This window comes from Lissotriton vulgaris, chromosome 12, assembly GCF_964263255.1.
Source record: "Lissotriton vulgaris chromosome 12, aLisVul1.2, whole genome shotgun sequence".
Taxonomy (NCBI): Eukaryota; Metazoa; Chordata; class Amphibia; order Caudata; family Salamandridae; genus Lissotriton; species Lissotriton vulgaris.
The window spans coordinates 240,430,203-240,451,347 of record NC_141700.1 but is presented as its reverse complement, the minus strand read 5'-3'; the positions used below and the strand labels follow the sequence as shown (position 1 = coordinate 240,451,347).

General features: G+C 48.0%; 1 protein-coding gene across 2 annotated transcripts in view; it reads left to right on the top strand.

Moving 5' to 3' along the window:
* The window catches only part of CPNE2 (copine 2), a 975,302-nt gene that overhangs the window by 537,404 nt on the left and 416,753 nt on the right, over positions 1-21,145 (top strand). For both annotated transcript variants that reach the window (XM_086947740.1, XM_086947741.1), the window contains exon 6: positions 19,972-20,055. In XM_086947740.1, coding sequence (XP_086803866.1) covers positions 19,972-20,055 — 84 coding nt within the window. The remainder of the gene's footprint in view (positions 1-19,971; positions 20,056-21,145) is intronic.

Here is a 21,145-nt window from a genome sequence, read left to right as displayed (position 1 = left end):
GGGCGGCAGCGGCCCAACAGCTTGAGTGACGCCTGCTAGCTGGGGGACACGGAGGGATGCTCCCGCGTGGTGCTGGCCTAGCGAGGCCTCCTACTTTGGCAGTTTTATCGCGGCCACCGTGGCTGGTGGCCAATGATCGGCCGGGATCCCTGGGAGTAGTTCACCGCCCTGCGACTGGGCCTCGTCAACGCCCTGCACTCTCACACAGCGCGGTGGGCCCTAGGCCGCCCGCTTGCCTAGCCCTGCGGAGCAGTCCACGCCCGAGGCCCTGAGCCCCACAAGTAGCTGACATTGGTGGCAACCGGCCGGCGCTCCGGAGGGGGTCCAGAGGGGGCATGTCCGGCGGGCGGCTCCGGAAAGACCGCACCATAAAGGACCTCTTCACCCCTACCACAATGGGGAAGCGGACAGACCCCACGACAACCGGCCACCGGGGTGACACAGAGAAGAAGGCAGCGGCCTCCCCGCCCTCTGGACGGATGGACCCCGAGGGCCCCGTCACATGGTCATTCCTGGAGTCCCTGTTCACCGGCTTGAGGGAAGACATCCACGCCTTAAAGAAGGAGCTCCAGGATGAAATAAAGGAAGTCCGCCGAGACACCGACGCCATTGGTGAGAGGGTAGCGGACTTAGAGGCCAAAAGCGACGCGCGGGATACGTAGATAGAGGCCCTACGGCAGGAGCTAGCCCGCATACATGATCAACAAGTGGACCTCCAGACACATGCCGAAGATTTGGAGAACCGCTCCCGGCGGCACAACATCAGGATTAGGGGAGTTAAGCAGTCACCAGACACGGAAGATCTTTTTCAGTTCACACAGGGACTGTTCAACCACGTTCTAGGCCGGCCAGCTGACACCCCATTGCGACTGGACAGGGCCCACCGCACGGGCCCGCCTAGAGCCAACGCAGCCCACCCGGCGGACATTCTGGTCTGTGTACAGGACTTCAGGACGAAAGAAGAGAACCTTGCCAAAGCGCGCCAGACGGCACCAATCACCTATGGTGACCACTCCCCGACTTTGTATCAGGATCTGGCCGCTATTACCCTAGAGAAGCGACGCACCTTTCGACCAGTTACAGCGGAACTGCAAAAGCGCAATATCTCTTACAGCTGGGGTCACCCCTTCCGTCTGGTGTTTCGGCTCGGCAACATTCTCCACCAACCGCGCTCCCTCAGGGACGCCTGCCACCTGCTAGGCACTGAGGAGCCGGCGGTCGACGAGGGACCCACGGGAGAAGGTGCCTCTGGCGAGGAGATCCCAGGGAGATGGCAACAACAGCGGCGCCGTCGCAGGCCAAGACGCCCCGCAGCTACAGAGATAGAGGAAGGGCAACGGGCAGCAGTGGAAACCGTGGCGCAGGGCCTGGTGAAATCGGACAATGGCTGACCACCGAGAGGACAGCGCGCTGGCCCTGACGAGCAATGTATGGCCGGGCCTGACTGGGCCGGCGGCGGGGGCGGTGGCTGAGTGCTTCCCACTCTTCCCCGATGGAGACACTAACACTTCACCCACGGCAGTGGACGGGGGATGGGTCGACTCGCTCGCACCGTCACCACTGCCTCCACACTATGGACACACCTTACCATAGGTCCAGTGGCCTATTAACTGGATCTGGGACTATGTTGGACCGAGTTTTTCTCACAGTTGGGGAGAGGGGTTGGGGGGCGGGACGGGAGGGGGGTGTTGTGCATAGTGGGGTTGGAAGGGAGTTGGTAGGGGGGGAGGGCGCTCTCCTTGTCCAGGGGATTTAGGCACTACAGTGGGCGTGACAAGATGGATGTGCGTCAGACGCGGGGTTGTCCCACACCGTGCCTCCATAGCTCAGGCGCTGGCCATAGCTTCCCACACATTACGCCCACCATGACACGCCAATTGCGAATACTTTCACTTAATGTGCGAGGCCTCAACAGCCCGGTCAAACGCAAGGCGATATTGTCCTTCCTAGACCACTCGAAGGCCGACATCTGCCTTCTGCAAGAGACACACCTGGTATCTAAGGACCATCACAGGCTGAAGTCGCGCTCCTTCCCGTGGCAGTTTTTCTCCTCCACTCAGAAAAAGGTTGCTGGGGTAGCTATACTGGTAGCCAAAACCTTTGAGGGACGGGTCATGCAAAAGGAAGCTGAGATCAAAGGGTGGCTCCTCGTCCACAGCTTCCAGGTGGCGGGCCAGACATTACTAGTGGGCTCAGTTTACGCACCGAACGAAGGTCAGGAATGGTTCCTACTCACAGCACTGGGGGCTGCCACTGCCACTACACATCCACACTTACTACTTGGGGGGGACCTAAACCTGGTGTTCCACAACACGGCAGACCGCACAGGCCAAAGGTTCGGACAAGTTGGGGCGCTCTCAGCGACAGGCCATGCACATATTTCTGATCTAGACCTCACTGACCTATGGCGACACTTCCACCCACACATGGCGGCATACACCTACTACTCGGCGGCCCACAAGACCTATGCGAGACTGGACTATTTTCTGTGCTCTTCACAGCAGATGGCACAAGCCGAGGACGTAGAGATCCTCCCGGCCTCCCTGTCTGACCACTCGCCGGTGATAGCGACCTTCCGGGTGGCACCCGCGTCGGCACCTCGGCGTCACTAGCGGCTCCGAGATGGGCTCCTACTGAACCCCGCCACACAAGTCAGGCTCAAGACCGCACTCACGCAATTCATGGCTCACAATGCCAATGGCGACACGACCAAAGCCACTCAATGGGCGGCGCTCAAGGCGGTTCTGCGGGGGGAGATCATCTCCATCGCCGCCGCTGACAATAAGGACAGGGCACTGAAAAAGGCTGAACTCACTCAGCGAGTGGCTGAATTGGAGCAGATGCACCAACGCACTGGGGCCGCGCAGGCGTGGCGCAAGCTGTGCACTGAACGAAAGATGCTAGCAGCCCTGGACCAGGATGTGGCCGAATACGCCGCCATGCGCCTCAAGCACGCGTACTACACCGGAGGTGACCGCTGCGGGAAGCTCTTAGCGAGCAGACTATGGGCACATGATCAGAGACGGCACGTACGCTCCCTCAACTCCACGCTCGGGACACAGGTTACGGAGGACGCGGCTATAGCGGCGGCCTTCAGCAAATTTTACGCCGCCCTCTACGATGCGGATTGCCTTGATCCAAAGGCAGGCCTGGATTACTTGAACGGCGCGACGCTTCCCACCCTCACCCAAGCGCAAGCAGACTTCCTAGACCGGCCCATCGGCCTGGAGGAGGTCATATCGGCAATATCCCGCCTTAAAGTGGGGAAATCCCCAGGGCCGGATGGCTTCACGGCGGCCTTCTATAAAACGTTTTGCCCACAGGTTGCCCCTATCCTGCGCGACCTGTTTAACACATTTGATCGACACGGTGCCATCCCCCCTGACCTGCTTGAAGCGGTCATATCGGTGATCCCCAAGGCCGGCCGTGATCCGGCGGACTGTGGCTCTTACCGGCCCATCTCCTTGCTGAACATAGATCTGAAGCTCTACACCGGCATCCTCGCGAGTCGCCTGGTGCTGTACATGCAGCAACTGGTAGACCCTGACCAGTCGGGCTTCATCCCCCAAAGGCAGACTAGCGACAATACCCGGCGAGTCCTCCACCTCATCGAGGCCGGCTCACGTACGAGACCAGGTTGCATGCTCCTTACCATCGACGCAGAAAAGGTGTTCGATAGGGTGCACTGGCCTTATCTTGAACAGGTATTGCAGCACTTCGGATTTGGGGAAACCCTCCGCCACCGCATATTCAACTGCTACCGCCGTCCCAATGCAGCGGTGCGAGTTAATGGCCATACCTCCCCGAGATTTGACATTGGCAGAGGCACCCGGCAGGGCTGCCCGCTCTCCCCCCTCCTGTTCGCCCTCTATATGGAACAGATGGCACAGAGAGTGCGACAACACGACCGTATCTCAGGTATCCGCTTTGGCGGTGACACGCACAAAATGAGTTTATACGCGGATGACGTACTGTTGTCCCTCACTAACCCGATGCAATCTATGCGAGTGCTCTTTGTGGAGCTCCACGCCTTCGCGCAGGCATCGGGCTTTAAGATCAATGAGGTGAAATCGGAGGCCCTGAATATCTCGCTACCCCCGACACCCTGGCAGAGGTCAAAGCGGAGTTCAAGGTACAGTGGTCGACCGCCTCCATCTCTTATTTGGGCATCCACCTGGCCCCGACGGTGCGGGCCACCGCGGAGGCCAACTACATGACCCTGACGAAGAAGGTCCGTGATCAATTGCGGCGTTGGAAGCCGCTCACGCTGTTCTGGCTCGGCCGGATCGCGGCTGTTAAAATGACATTTCTCCCACAGATTCTGTACCTGTTCCGGACGCTCCCCTTGCGACCGCCACGTGAGTGGCTAAAGAAAACCCAAACGGAATTAACACGGTTTATCTGGAATGGTCGACGCCCGCGTTTCAAGCACACTATTGCGACCCTGCCTCCGGATCACGGGGGAGTGGGGATACCCGACCTCGTGTTACACTTTCAGGCGGCACAACTGCACACGCTGGTGGAGTGGCATCAACTAGAGTCGGGCAAACATTGGCTCTTTCAGGACCAGGCAGTGGCCAGCCGCCCACTACAGGGAGTCCCATTCCTCCCACGGTGTCACAGACCTCCCAACTTGTATGCCTCAGAAATCACGAGCACTGTCCTTGGGGTCTGGGACAGGGTGGCCGTGGCGAAAGGGCTGACCTCCTTTCCGTCGCCGATGACACCAATTTTCGATAACCCAGACTTCACACCGGGCCGGGACACCAGGGCATTTGCGGCATGGAGAGCGACCCCCTGCAGAGATGTGGGACACATGTTTGACCTTAAGGGTATACTCCCATTTCACAAGGTGAAACAGGACTATGGCGTTGCCGAGGCGGACCGATTGCAATATCTGCAGGTACGACACTGGGTCCTTCACCCTTCGATCCTGCCAGGCGCCTAACGACATCTCACACACTATGAGAAGTGGCTGCTGACACGCACATCGGACAAGAAATTAATCTCACATCTTTACCAACAGTTACTCCTCACCAACACCCACACATAAAACGCGGGTAGGATCAGATGGGAAAGGGACTTGGGACGCCAACTCACATTGAAGGAATGGGAAGGGGTTTACTACAGGGCCAGACATTCGGCACACCACGCCGGTCTCACTGAGACGATGACCAAAATTGCCACATATTGGTATCATACACCCGAGAGGCTGCACCGGTGGGATCCCCAGGTGAGCGACCATTGCTGGAGGGGATGCGGGGAACTGGGGACACTGGAGCATTTACTGTGGAGCTGTGACAAACTCCGTCCGTATTGGACTCCCATTCTGGATCTAATTGACTCTCACCTAGATACGCAACTGCCCCGTTTCCCAGCCTACATTATACTAGGCCTGCCTAACGCCCTTATGTACCCCCTGAAATCCTGGAGGGGGAAGCTAATCGCACTGGCACTGGGGGCAGCGGTACAGCTATGGGCGATCCTGGGACCATTGACCATGGGACCATTGACCGCAGCAGGGAGGGGAACGGACTTTGCAGCTTTATGGCAACCCTTCCTCTCCCTGTTGACCGGGGAATTCCGGGAAGTGAGTTGCCCCCGATACCTGCGGCTGCTGCGACTCGCAGATACCCCACTACCGGAGCCTAAGACACGCACACATAAACGCAAGGGCCCAGCGCGTGCGGCTCCGATTGGCTCGTAGATGAGGCGGTGATGGCGTGTCACCCCATGCTTGACTATTGGACAAGGAGAGGGGAGGGTGTGGGAGGAGGGGGGGCTACAGGGGTTGTTTTGTCTTGTGTTGAGGACTCCTGTTAATTCTTGCATCATTATTAGCTCCGCTTGCACCTCTTGGGCACCTCTTTTGACGCGGCCGGCATGGATGGGTTGTAGGCGGCTTGCTGTGTTAACTAAGCAAGCCTGGTATCACCATGTTGGGCGTAAGCAGTGCCTCTGGCTTAGACTGCCTCCCCTCGAGGTCGGCACTGATGCTTTTTGTGAGGTGCAGTGCGATTATTTTCTGCTCAATAAAAAAATTTAATACTAAAAAAGCACTTTCTTGCTTTTTTAGAAGTGCCTGGCACACATCCATGCCCTTAGGGTATGTATGTGCGCCACATGTGCACACATGCACATTTCAGGGGTGCAACAGGGTGTCCTTTGGACACCCTGGCACCCATGAAATACCTCCTGGTATTACTGATTCGGTAACACCGAATCGCTAATACTGAAAGTCATCACATTCATTCCTGTGGGCCTCCACGCCTATAGGAATGAATGGGTAGGTATTCCTTATTACCGAACCTCAATTACCTATTATAATAATGGAGAGGTGTGGCTCACTGGTTAGAGGCGGCAGACCCGAGTGCAGAGAACGGCCCGGGACCAGGGTTCGATTCCCGACGCGGCAGGGTCTTGGACCAGGATCAGCAGACTGATAATTCTCGCATCGGTGCCTACTCCGACCAGGGAGCACACTCGGCAACTCTGGGCATTAGCTTGCCTCATCTCCACAACGGCCCCACACAAACGCCGGGGATGCCTGGTTTCACCTTGGAGACCCCCAGGAGGGACTATCTCACAGGGAAAGCCAGGACGGGTTCCCCAGCGGTCTATAGCGCTACGAGGCCTCCGGGTAGCAGTGCGCTTTACAAGACACAACAATTTACAATTTACAATAATAAGGAATATTAAGCATTCAGTATTTTTTACCGAATCTTTACATACATAGGAAATACCGATTTCTTAATACCGAATCGGTAAAATTCTGTATTAAGAAATCGGTATTTCACAATTACCTACATCAGGCCCTTAATGACAGTTTTAGCGCTACGACGCCTCTGCATATGCGCGCTTTACAAAATCTTCTTTTTATTTGTCCAGACATCCGTCCTAAGGTAGGTTTTGCCTTTCAGAGGGAATGGGAGGTTATGCTGTCTGTTTCCCCTCTGCATTTAGAGAGTTTCAATCATGCTCACATCTCTTGAATGTAGTTAGGGCAGCAAGATTCTTCGTCAGTCACTCCAGGTTGTTCCTCCACAATGAGGATTTACTTGGCAACTCTGAGATCATCAGGCATGAAATAAAGTCATCAATGTCCACCAGAGGTCTAAATGGAAGCCAAGACCATTACCACTCTGCCTTAAGAGAGGGTGGTCGATATAGTGCAGGGTAAGTCCAAAATAGGCTGTCGGCTACAACAGCTGAGAGTGGAATTACATTAGATGCCAGCATACATGAGGCTGCAGCTTTGGTCCGTCCTGTCTGCTTTTACATCATAATAAAGTCTGGATGTGGGGGAGGGGGATAATATATTAATTTCTATACAATTGAGATCTCCTCAGTGCTGCAGATTTGAACAGTTGGCTCATCTCTCCAGTGTGTATTTTGTTTGTTTCTCTATATTAAGCCTAAGGTGCACAGTGTTTTCATTTCCTATTGTAATGCGTGAGATAAAGACATGCAACTAGGAGAACAGCCTAATTTATGTAGAGACTGCGAGGAGGAGAATGTTCATGAGGCAATGCTTGAAATGCTTACCCATAATATTCAGCACACTGAATCTCACTTGTCTCTGTACATTCACTCTGTGTTCCCCGCATTTGGGGCATCTGCTTTGACCCATGAAAGTGCTTGCTAAGGTTTGTAGAGGGATTTGGGTGTAGGAACATTCATAATAGGCCAGCTAAGGAAAAAGAAGGCTCTAGAAAGGTGATTAGGGAAATCACTTGTGTGTTATAGAGAGTGAGCTACCAAGTTAGGAGGTGGCACACCTAAATGTTTGGATTTGGATGAAGAAGGGGGAATTCGAGTAATGAAAATTACCAGTAAGTAACCAGAAAATTCCCATACCTCACAAAAGAAAATGGAGCACAGGAGAAGGGCATTTCCCAGATACAGTAAAAGAAAGGAAGGTGTATCCTCTGGACGCAGTGTCCTAGTGATTCAAGTGGAGAAAGACACAATAAAGAAAGAATTCTTTCTTTCTTTAAGAAACCCCTCACTCACCAACCTGGTTGGTGACATGCTTCATCATCGGGGTCCACCCAAGTGGCTGAGTGAAAGTGTTATAAGTGAGTGAGTTAAAAATACCTTGGTGATATTCCTAAAATGTTTATGTGGAATCACAAGATATAGTAAAACCAAGTGTGATACTGATGTTGGCTAGATTGACCAAGAAGTATCAATGTTTGTGTGGAATTATGGTATTTCCACACTGATGTTGGCTAGATTGAACAAGAAGTATCAATGTTTGTGTGGAATTATGGTAATTCCACACTGATGTTGGCTAGATTGAACACGAAGTATCAATGTTTGTGTGGAATTATGGTAATTCCACACTGATGTTGGCTAGATTGAACACGAAGTATCAATGTTTGTGTGGAATTACCATAATTCCACACAAACATTGAAACTTCTTGGTCAATCTAGCCAACATCAGTATCACACTCGTGGAGTCAGTAAAACAAAGTGTGATACTGATGTTGGCTAGATTGACCAAGAAGTATCAATGTTTGTGTGGAATTATGGTAATTCCACACAAACATTGATACTTCTTGGTCAATCTAACCAACATCAGTGTGGAATTACCACAATTCCACACAAACATTGATACTTTGTGGTCAATCTAGCCAACATCAGTTTCACACTTGGTTTTACTATATCTTGTGACTCCACACAAAAATTTTAGAAATATCACAAAGGTATTTTTAACTCACTCACTTAGAACACTTTCTATTTTTTCAAAAAACACCAGCTCCGCTGCAGTTGCAGATGTCGAAGCACACCTGAGTGGCACTAGGCCACTTGGGTGGACCATGATGATGAAGCATGTCACCAACCAGGTTGGTGAGTGAGGGGTTTCTTAAAGAAAGAATGAGTTCTTTCTTTATTGTGTCTGTCTCCACTTTAATCACTAGGACACTGTGTCCTGGGGATACTCCATCTTTGTTTTCTGGATGAATGATATTACACCTGATTTGTTTTATATAAAGCCATTTATTAGTTAGAGAAAAATTCTAGTAACAAAATCGGGGATGTGACTACATTGCACAACTTCATGTCAAGGGGGAAAACCAGGTGTAGTGCATGGGGTCTCGATGCAATCACTGATGGGTTTTGATGCAAATTACTAACTACTAACATTGATAGACAGTGATGTGTGCCAAAAATATGTATTTTCAGGCCAAGCATGGCATAAAGTGAAGCATTGTTTAAATGCCTTCAAACTATTCAAATGTTGGATGTGTGCAGCATTGTTCAGCAGACCTATAAAATGGCAACATTTGTAAAGTATGTCAAAGCATAATATTATGTACCGGAAGGACAACACTATTGTGCAAGGGTGCCTAAAGTGTGCAAGGGCTAGCAGAGAGAGTAAGTGACATATCTTAGTAGACATTGCACATTCCCGCTCTCTCCTTTAAACTCTATATTTATATACTTTAGTAAGTTTAGTTGCTGTGCTACAGCGTGTGACTTCTTATTAAATTTGTCCTCAGCTTCGCATATGGTTTTTAACCACCTTTTCCATGTTACTAAATTGCCAGTGAACCATAAGGCATGAGGGTGCAATGGTATCACGAGCATATGTTATCCAAGTTAAATGCTGCTTTGTATAAAGTTTCCTCATTTGAGAAATTAGGGTGTTTGAAATTAATAATTTAACAACGCCTGGCTCGATTGACTAGTTATATTAGGATGCACGATGGTCTCTGCAGATTGCATTTTATCACCCATTCACCACCCCCAGGATATGTTGTTTGGTCCAATTCTTTGCTGCTATGTTTTAGTACACATGGTGAGTCCTACGTTCTCATAGACAGTGTGCTGTATGTTAACAGCACAATAGAAGAAGCCAGCATTAAATACAAAATAAACCAAAAAGAGCAAGCAATGGATAACTTTTAGGCAATAGCAGAAGAAACAGAAACACACATTAAAGTAGTTTGGTGGACAGCTTACTCTCTAGTGATGCCAGGTCTGGTAGCTTAGTGGACTAATACGCCCACTGTAGGGGCCTGTGTTTGATGTCACGGTCACAGGTTCAAATCCCAGAGGGTCCACTCAGTTGCATCATTCTGAGATTGATTAAACAAGTACCATTGAGTTGGGTAATAAGAAACATCTGTTATTCAGTGTCAAGATACCCTTCTGGGTGGACGTGCGCTTTACAAAAACACATCTTACAGTTAATATCTATTTTATCCTAATAGTATGTAGCAACATTTCTCCTTTTCACGGTGTTTAGGTTACTTCCTCCTTCGCTCCACTGTGGTTTAGTTGCTGTACTAGTGCTATTTCTGTGAAGAAACAGATGCAAATCAATCTCTCCTCATTTCATTCTTGTCTGGTTGACTCTGTGGGTGTGTAATAAGAAGTGGTGTCCCTCTCACCACAATGAGCCAGTGCTAAGTTGCCCTGAGTCTTTTCGAAACTCTGAGTATTATTTAATTATGCATCTATATATCAGAAATGGGGTGAATGGAATTGCATAATTACAGTTTTGTGAACTTAATGCCTCCACTTTTCCAGACTTAAAACCCTGATGCAGGTTAAAATAGTTAGTTCACTAATAGCCAGAGGTGCAAACGCATTCTGATTGGAGCATAAAATACTGATAAAATGCATCATTTTCCAAACCAATTATTTTGAATGATCATTGTTTTGTTTATTTAACTTTAACCAGACAAATGAAACTTCAGGCAGAGATCTCTGCTGGGTTTTGCTTGTTATTACATTCTTTGTTCTTCACTACTTCTGTAAACCCTTTAGCGGTATCGCCACCACAAAATTCAGTTATCGATTACTATTCATTGTTCTTGGCTTGCGACTAAGGACCTGGTTTAGAGTTTGTTGGACAAGTTACGGAACCACAACGTGACGGATATCCTGCTCACCTTATTGCCAGTATATTATATCCTATGACACTTGTTAAAAGGCAAATGTGATACATATCATATTGTGATGGAGTAACCCATCAGCCAAACTGTAAATCAGGCCCTGAGTTGTCAATAATATGTACCTCATACCTTTAGATCTTTAGTCACCAGGGTTTTGGTCAGTATCAATTGTTCAACATGATCTGGTTTCTTTTACATTTTTCAGTTATGACAGGGATGACCCCTTTTAAAGAGTATGCTACTGCAGGTATTTTTGTAAATTGTCCTTTTTTTCAGTGGCAAAACGCCCACTCACTATTTCATGAAAAATACATGGTGTTGTCACTTTCTCGATAAAGCCGAAAACTACAAGATAACTCCTTTACCTCAATGATGCAGACTATTGTAAATCTTAGCCAATCACATGAAATAGTTTTTGTATCTGGATTCTGATCCACAGCTGTCTTTAATGAGTAATTGAGGTTGGGTCACTGAAATACACCTGACGTTTCAGAAACTTGAGGCATTTCACAGCAAGCCTTAGCGAAGCACAGGCTAACTCAAACTTATAAGTTGCCTCAGGACTGTCTATCAGGTATATACTGATGTGCTCTTGACTCTGCCCACTTGATTCTACATCTGAGCTCTGTTGTCAAACTCCATCCCTGAACAATCAGTAACTTGAACAGCTCAGTGTCTCCTAAAGGCCTCACATCAACATTCTGTTGTTATGTATGGCTTTCACTAAGAGCTACTAGCGTGAGTACCAGATTCTAAATCTAGTTTTCGCTGCATTGATGGTGAAACAGTGGGAAATAGATGTTGTTTCCTATTGTTGCTACCCCTTAAAGGAATAACAGTCTACTCTGAAAGATAGTGCAACACTGCCACTATAGTCAGATGGAAAACAAGGAGTGAAGGCACAAAGGATGGTGGGGGTAGGTAGCAGGTGGCTTTTTAACATTTTGGACAGGAAGGAAAGGCCATGTTATGTATGATTTCCCCATTATTCTTTTGCCCCTACATAGCAGGTGAAGCCAGGGACAGATGGTTTTGAGGGCCATTCACCCTATAACATGATAGTTTGGTAAAAAGTAAATAACAGGAAGGTTTTTCACTTCTGGTTCCGAGTGACATCATAGACAACTTCTGTTTTCCTCTCATTGGATTACTGTCGCAAGCTTCATATGCACAAGTGTGAAGTTCAGAGGGCTGGGAATTGTAGTTCTCTCAGAGGGAAGCACCACTCTACTTCCGACAATTCATCCTAGGATGCTACCTGGCTTTAGTTGCCAAGTGCTCCCCATAGCAACATTGGGTCAACTCCACCACCCAAGGATATCCCCATTGCCATTTTGACTCCAACTGTTATAGAAGCAGCTGATGATACTGCCAGTACCCCTCGTTATCCGGGTAATGGTTAGATACTGGGGACTTATGACAGCAGCGTATTGTTAGGTTGAATCCTCAAAACACAGAAGGTCACATTAAGAGCTCATTGGCAGCAAAAATCCTCAGATTTCTGGAGGTCATTCTATATACAGAAATTAATCCAACATCTTAATTTCCTCCTCCAGGATATCGGACAGTGGGGAGATTCAGCTGTGGGGATTGGCTCCATATTTACAATATTCCTCAGAAATTGGAGGATTTTAGTTACCATCATGCTCAAAATCAGGCTCTCACTTCCATCTGTTCTCCATCACAAACTCCTCAGGACTAGTTCAATAGTTTTAAAGGAGATGGTCATTGATGGCACTATTGCAACTTTGGTGCACCTGTCAAATCACTGGATTTTATTTTGGGCTTCATTTTAAACTTATGACCTCATGCTATGAGCCTTTTTTCTTTGTAACTTTCAGCTTCATTTGTTATGGAAATATGCTTTCCATCTTGACTGCGTATCTTGTGAACAGGCATGGAGTCTGGGAACTATGTGGTAGTTAGGATGCACAAGTTCTTTCCTAAACGTGGCATTGCATTTTTTGGTAATGCAACTGGGACCTGCTGGATAATAGGGCCATGTCTTACACTAAATCGTTTGGCTTTCTATTTCAGCCACACCTTCGTTAAACTGTGGCTGCAACCCCATATGGCAATTTTCTTCTAGTGACTCTCCAGCTGTTCCATGATTTTCATGCTTCATACTTTTTACCTCCATTTACTTCATGGATTGTGCCACGTGGCTGATTTACCAACATGGGCTCCAGAGTTTGAATCCTGATTTTGTTTTTCACTTCAATCAAGTGATTCTAGGGAAATTGCTTAATCTCCCTGTATCCCAAAATGTAAAATGTGTGAAATGTAATTCGCTATTCTGTGAAATTTAAATTGGCATTCAAATCTGTTACATTGCCACGTAATGTACACAGTATTATTTATTCTCCTACCCCAAAATATAAACAACAATATATGCATTATTATTCTCTGTACTTCCTTATTTCTTCTTCTTTTGAGGTTTCTATTTTTGTGAAACATTCAGGTGCTATTGTTGTAGTATGTATTGTATGAACATGATCATTAAATGATCTTTGTCCTACGCTGAATCAAATGGCCACACCCCAGTGTCCTGGTGCGGAAGTTAGCTGGGGTCAGAAGCAAGAAGCACGTTAGATGGCCTGACTAAACAGATGCGTTTTCAAATGCCTTTTAAAGAGTTGAAACTCTTGGGTAAGTTGAACCTCAGGGGGAATCAAGTTCCAGGCAACAGCGGCTTTAACCGAAAGCGACTGACCACCCAAGCGAACTCTGCGAAAGCGCGGGACAATCATCCGGCGAGCTGAAGCAGATCGCAAATGTAGCTTTCGGCACATAAAAGGCAAACTTCTTCCTGAGATAGGAAGGACCTGAGCCTTGCCGCGGCATTCTGAATGATTTGTGGTTTCCGCAGAAGATAGCCGGGCAGACCTATAAAAAGAGCATTGGCATAGTCCAGCCTCGATAGGATCAAGGCGCGGGCAATCGTCTCCTTGGCCGCCCGCGGAAGCAGAGGAAAGATTTTCCTGAGTGCCTTGAGGGTGCCGAAGCAAACTCCGGTCAGTTTTTTAACATGGTCCACAAACCGTAAATACTCACTGAACCAAATCCCCAGATTTTTGGCAGGTCCTTCCACCGCGCGAGGGCTAGGGAAGTCAGGAGGCCATAGGTGATGTCAAAAATCCGGAAGAAACTGACCATACAGGAGTACTTCAGATTTGTCCTCATTGCATTTGAGAGAGGCTTGGGCAAGCCAGCGGAATATGGAAGTTAGACACTTCTGGGCAGCATCAGTGGACAGGTCTGAGCCGCTCCAAGTGAATAGCAGCTGTGTATCATCAGCATACACCATCACTTTTGCTCCCAGAGACTCAGCCAGGTAGACCAGCGGTGTAAGATAAATGTTAAAAAACAGGGGACTTAAGGTGGAACCCTGTGGAACCCCTGTAGCCAGGTTCCTGACAGAGGAACTACACGGGCCCATGCAGACCTGCTGCGAGCGAGAGCCCAGAAAGGATTTCACCCATTCTCCGGCCAGACCCGAAATCCCAATCGCTGATAGCCTGGCCAAGAGCAGCTGGTGGGGCACTGTATCGAAGGCGGCAGAGAGGTCAAGCAAAATCAGGGCCGCCCTGCCGCCCCCGTCCAGACACTCCCTGATAGCCTCCGACATTTCCACCAGGGCCGTCTCAGTGCTATAGGCAGACCGAAATCCGGACTGAGCAGAATGCAAAGCCCCGAAAGTCTCCACAAACATCTGCAGCTGCCGAAAGGCAGCCTTCTCAAAGATTTTGGCCAGGGCAGGTAACAGCGAAATAGGTCGGTAGTTGGCAAGTACTAGAGGGTCCAGTGAGGGTTTCTTCAGAAGAGGGAGCAATTTTGCGTGTTTCCATCTGAGCGGCACCACCGCCGTCTGAAGAGACAGATTAACAATATCTACTACCACGGGACAAACCTCTTTGGCTACGCCCGCTAAAACTCGAGCCGGACAAGGGTCCGAAGGCGAGCCGGACTTGAGAGTGCTAAGAATGGCCAGAATGTCGGCCTCGTCAATGGGCAGAAGTAAGCCTAGCGGAGACCAGCACGGAATGTGGGGGGGGGCACAGGGAAGGGATCTCCTCCTGGCTGAGATGAGAACCAACACTATCCTGGATTTTTTGTATCTTGTCCACAAAAAAGGAGGAGAGATTCTCACACCATTTATGTGACACAGGTAGTGGTCTTTGTTCAGCACAAGGTGATGAAAAGCTCTGAACAATAGCAAAGATCTCCTTTCTATTGTTCCTGGCATGCGCAATTGTTTCAGCAAAGTAGTCACTTTTAGCTTGCCTAATAGCCATATAGTACTCCCTCTGTGCTAAACGTAAGGATTTTTTAGCGGGCGGGCAGTAGTCCAGGCACCAGCAGTGCTCCAGCTTCTTGCACTCCAGTTTCAAGTCCCTGAGCTTAGTGGAGTACCATGGCTGTGAGGGAGGAGAGCGCCGGTTGTGACCATTATTATCTTTGGAGCTGGCGCAGACCCCCTGGCTGATCCATTGATCAAAATTGGCCACCGCCCCCTCAAGATCCGTAGCCGGAGAGGGGCGGGAGTGTTGTAAGGCCGTAGAGAGAGACAGGAGGTTAATCTTCCTGGCTAGAGGCTTGTGAGGTAAAAAGGGACTTCTGGAGGTCCTGCCAGCTGACCAAGAAAACCTAATCAGGTGATGGTCAGACCATATAACTGGCTCAGAATCATTAGCATGACCAGGGAAGTTGGCGCAAACCAGATCAATGAGGTGGCCGCCCTCATGCGAAGGTAGCGTCACGTGTTGTGTCAGCTGGGCAAGGCCAAGCGAATCCCGGAGGATCCTGACTTCAGAAGCCACCGGGTTGTCCAGATGGATATTAAAATCCCCGACCAGGAGAAATTTGGGGTAGCGGATAGCGCGAGGAACAATAATATCATCAAAAGCCCGCAAAAAGGCTCCAGGTGGACCCAGCGGGCGATAAACCAGAGTCCCCCCAGGGTGAAATGCGGGGAGAGGATAAAAGTTAAATCTAGCGCTTCCACCCCCACCCAATCCCCAATTACTTTACCAGTGAAAGACCAGGAGTCTCTAAACACCAACGCCACCCCCCCTCCCGATGCCCCTGTCACCCCTGGCAATTTTAAAGCCACGAGGAATAGAGAGTTCCACCACCGGAGCGCTGAACTCATCGAGCCAAGTTTCCGTAATGAAGAGAGCATCTAGCTTAGAATCAGATAGAAGCTCAAAAATGTCAGCCACATGTTTGACATTGAGCGGGCAATATTAAGAGCTGCCTGAATCCTAGGTTCGCCTGGCTCTGGGGGACATGGCTTGGGCAGTTGGGTATGAAAGCAAAATCTACAGACCGGGCAGGACTTAGAAAGGTTATCAAGAACCCCCCATTGGCCGCCCCCCACGCAACATGGGCCCTTCAGTAATAGTAAGTCCTTACGCGAGTAGATTATATTGTGAATTGGCTGATCTGGCAGGGTTTGGCCAGCATGGCTGCCGCTGGTCGCATCCGGGGCGTGGACGGGCGCAGACGGGCTTGCCTTAGGCGCGCCTGTGGCGCGCCCGCTACGCGCGTCCAAAAGAACATGAGAAATATATAGCCTAGCCCCTCCTCCAGCTAGACCGCAGCCTATGGTCCTTCCGGGCTCAGGGACTGACCCAAGATGGCGCCCTGCCCTCCACACAAACCGCAATACACGCGCGATGGACCGGGGCAAGGGGAGCACACCTCGCAAAAGGTAAGAGAGGAGATTGCAAATTAGTGAAGAAGCAGCGATTTAAAGGTGGTAAGACAGTTGATTTAAAAGCACAATTAATACAATAGGGTCGAGCAAGTAGCGATCAGGTAAGAGCCGAAGAGTACACAGTAATATTAATCATTACATCCAAAGTGCCTCGCAGTCTGCCCCCCAGCGCTTAAACAGAATCGTAGGAGCTGCCACCACCTACTACTGGCACACACGGCTTGCTGTCTCGCCGTTTCTGTTTCTCACCCCGCAGCTCACCTTGTGGCACCTTCTGATCTTGTGACAAAAGAGTTTGAAGCAGCCACCCTGCTTCTGAGGAATGTTACAGCTGGAATGGCATGGTGAACAAAAAAACTATGGATTTAGGCCCAGATCTCTGTACTGGGGTGAATGTATGACATTGTTCTGCATTCTGTCCATTAACTGTTGTTTCTTTTTCTAAGGAATACAACACTTTTCCCCCTTCTTGACTTCGAAGGATTACTGTCATTAATCTACAGTCAGTAACATTCTTATATATTATCCATGGCCTGTGGAGGACGGTTCAGTATTGTGATCATGTATTGTACATCTCATGATGCCTAGTAGGTGCCATGATGAACAGGAGAGACAGTCCATTCTTTCAGTGGCTGCAGAGGGAAACTTTTATAGCGTTTTTATCCAGTCTGAGTGTGTGGCAAATCTTTAAGAAAACATTCTAACATAGTATTTGGGTGGTTGACAAGATTCTCAAAAAAAGGTACTATATATCTAGTCCATAGGTACTATTTGTCTAGGCCATATAAAGTGGTTTCTCTTGCTATCTTGGCTCATCGTAACTGTGGCAGATAGTAATTTTGTGCGATAGCCTACTGGTACCAAAGTGCTTGTTGAAAAGAACAAGGTCAAAGACGTCCTTAAGAGAGGTAATTGGGCTCATGCCTCCAACTTTCGTAGATTCTACCCTAGGTCTGTAGCTCCAATGACTGTTGCTGTGAGTTGTGATTAAGGTTCATTGGCTTTAAAGCCAAGCTTCTGCAGACATCTTCAAAATGTAGCTTTTCTGAGAGGCAATGGAAAGAAAACCATAATTTTACTAATGACACCAAGACAGAGCCAGTCCAATTTATATTATAGGATTGTCTTTTCAACTGCTACTCGTTTCTGATATCTTGTGTCTGTGTTTTCTATTTAGTGTTAGTAATCTGTTATAACAAAGATGTGGTCATCAAGAGTTAAGGCTTGATGGACTGGCTTTGCTTTTGAAAAAGCAGACTTAAAATTTGTAGATGACAGGAAGCTCACGTTAGCCAATCTGCAAGCAGGAACATGTCAGGATCCTGCTATCCTGCCATCGGGTGGTGCTACTTGAGGACCTTCTCCATGTCTGCTTTCATCATGAATAATAGTATGGAACCTGTGCTGAACTTTAGTGTTCAAATCCTTTTGTAAATCAGATCCACTCCAGATTCCATTCCAGGGTTTATTTACAATCTGCTATTGCATTATGGTACTTGTGTGCCTTACCTTACCATGGGAGCTGGAGAGGAGACTTTTGTTGAATCATATTATACTCTGTCCTCCCTCTTCCGGTATGTCCTTGTGCTCTCTTGGTCGAATTCTGGTCATATTACGAAACTAAATCTGAACCATGTTCCTCTCCGGATTTTCATTCTACTTACTGGTTGCCTTCTGGAACCTCTGTGCACTCATTCAGGCAGAGAGCTGGAGGAGGCCCTTTGACTGCTCTCACCTGCAGTGGGCTGCAACCTGCTCACCCCTGTTCTGAATTCCAATCACCCCGTGTGACTGTGAGGTGAGAGGAGGGTTTTAAGCCTTCTTCTGCATTCAGAACTTGTGCTTCAACTGCAGTTGTTAGGAGCTCCTGATTTCTTCTCCAGTTGTCTGCACTGCTGAATTCTCGAACCGTTGAAAGGAATTCCTGATTCCTGCTTTTTACTGTGTCCTGCTTTCCTGTAGCTGCCTTGAACAGCATTGTGCTTATGTGTTTCCCTTGTTTCTTAGTCTCACCTTCCTTTCTAGCCTGATATCCTGATAGCTGTTGTTCTCCCTGTTGGTCTTCTGACCATGTATTTGTTGAGTTGGCAGTGGTTCCTGATATTTTTCTTGTTCTGAATTTATGTTCTGTCCTTCTTCCGAATTCCTGTGTTTGTCCTAAGTACCTTATTCCAGTGCATTTTGGGCACGTCCTCAAGTTCCTTGCTCTGAATCCTAGTTCCAGTTTCCACGTACCAACGGGGCATTGCTTGAACCAGTTGGGTGCAGCCTGCCCTTAATTTCTGTATTCCCGTTCTTGATTTCTGAAGTGCAGTTCATAATTTCTTGTCTTGTTTTTCCTCTTGTCTGATTGCTGTCTTGTCTGTCTTGTATTCTGGCTATTCTTTCCACTCTGGTTTTGTGTTCCACTACAAATTCAGTCCACAGTCCTTTGCAGTCCATATCCACTTATAGTCTGACTTCTGGCTTGGTCTCTGTTCTGATAAGATAAGGGAAAGACTTCTCTTGTTGCGCCCTGTTCCTTTGGAGTCTTACATGTCTTAGTGCTGTTGTCAGTCTCGGTCCACCTTGCACTGAGTATAACAGTCTCTAAACACCAGGCCCCACTATGACTTCACTCTATGACTGTTGTTAAGAGCAATCTGCAAGTGTCAGTCCAAAGGACTTCCCTAAACTACCAAGGGGACTATTGTTCATGCAGCAGTACGCCCCTTGCTTTGCTTTACTTGTTCTTTTCTATCTCTTGTCCTGTGTTGTTTAGTGGCCCCGGTTCTACTTTGAGTAGATGGTAATGCCTTGCCTTGTCTCTTAGCAAAGTATTACATCTGGAATCACTCAGCCCTACTTTTGCTCCCTGACAGAACGATGATGACACTTAAGTTGGTGGGAAGTTGGTGACTTTCAGATCTGTGGGATGAGCATTGAAAGTCTATGCACATTATTCTGCATGTAGGTATCATCACCAAACTTAACTGGCAAACAAAAGAAGACCTTTGTTGGGTGGAGATGCTTTTCTTCCTTCATCTATCTCAGAGTTGTGTTGTGAACTTCTGTGACTCCCTCATGAATAGCTTTGCAAGTGATTGAAAACAAATTTGTACATGAAACGGAGTTTCTTCATAATGTTCCTGTTGTAAATGTGCTTGGAAATCAGCCCATAATGAAAAATATATATTTAAAGATTGTTTCTTCAGAAATCGGTGAAGCACCATCAAATGAATGCCTTCCGACTGTGCCTATTCCGTAAACATGCCTATAAAGAGTGAAAGATTGGTGACTTCACCTGCATAACAACGTGATATTTATAATATTTTCTACCATTTCTTTTTATGTATGCATTTACAGGATTTGTTTGGAAAGTCGGATCCATTTTTGGAGTTCTACAAACAGGGGGATGATGGCAAATGGATGCTAGTACACCGAACAGAGGTATGGATTTTACATATAGCTCTTGTGAGCTTCAAAAATGTATTTATGAGCATTATTGAAAGAACAATTATTTGTTAGAACTTTCCAAGTCAACTAACGCAAATAGCCTGAACAAGTGACGTACCTTTCAATATAGTGTACATATGTTAAAAGAATATTATAAACCAGAGTCCCAAACCACATTTCTGGATACATCTGTAAGGGACAAACTGCTACTCAAAGATGAGAGTGCAGATTTCCAGGACACTAATCCCAACCATAAGAGTCATGCTGGCAGCGTCTTTACTAGCCGGACAGTTTTAGCCTACCTCTCATGAGCACTAAATCCGGTCCTCCACATGCACTTTTGCAAGGGCGAGATTGTAGATCCCTATCTTATCAATCTAGATCTAAACCCCGTTCTGTTCACCTGAACCTTTATTGCCTGTCGTTGAGGAAAGAAAGTGCATCCAATACCAGGTTAACTTTGCTAATGATGGACTCGACTCAGAAAAACCACAAACTACTTCTAGCTTTTAAAGATTTATTGTAGAGTCAAGGTTGACTGCAAGTACAGGCATCTCAAAATGAGATTCAAAAGGTATACAGGCACCGCTACATACATGTGCTCTCGAAAAGCCCTTAAGCGAGCAAAGAATACAACTAGGACTAATTCCAAAATTAAAAGGGCTGCAAGCATCGACACATATTGTGATCTCTCCGTCATTTACAAGAGGAGGGAAGGTTTCAGGTTAGGCTGTCCCTACCCTGCTCTAGATGGTATCCCTACTTAACAGAGTCCCAACCTACCAAAAGGTGTCAGCTGTGAATGACTTCCTAAGAAGATCACCCACACTTAGTCTCTAGGTGAAAACCTATGATCGCCAGTCATGACCCCTCTCTGCCTACCCATCCGCTCTCTAAAGGGTCCTCAGGCATTTGCTCTAACTCCACCCCAGGGTGCTGACCCTAATACAAAACCACAACAACATTTGAGACGCCCCTAGTGAGACGCCCCTCACGTGGTGTCGCTTCTGGCTTTTTCCATGATGATCTTCACTTGGGCCTCGTGCGTTAGCGTTGACCTTGCTTCTCAGACTCTTCTCCGGCC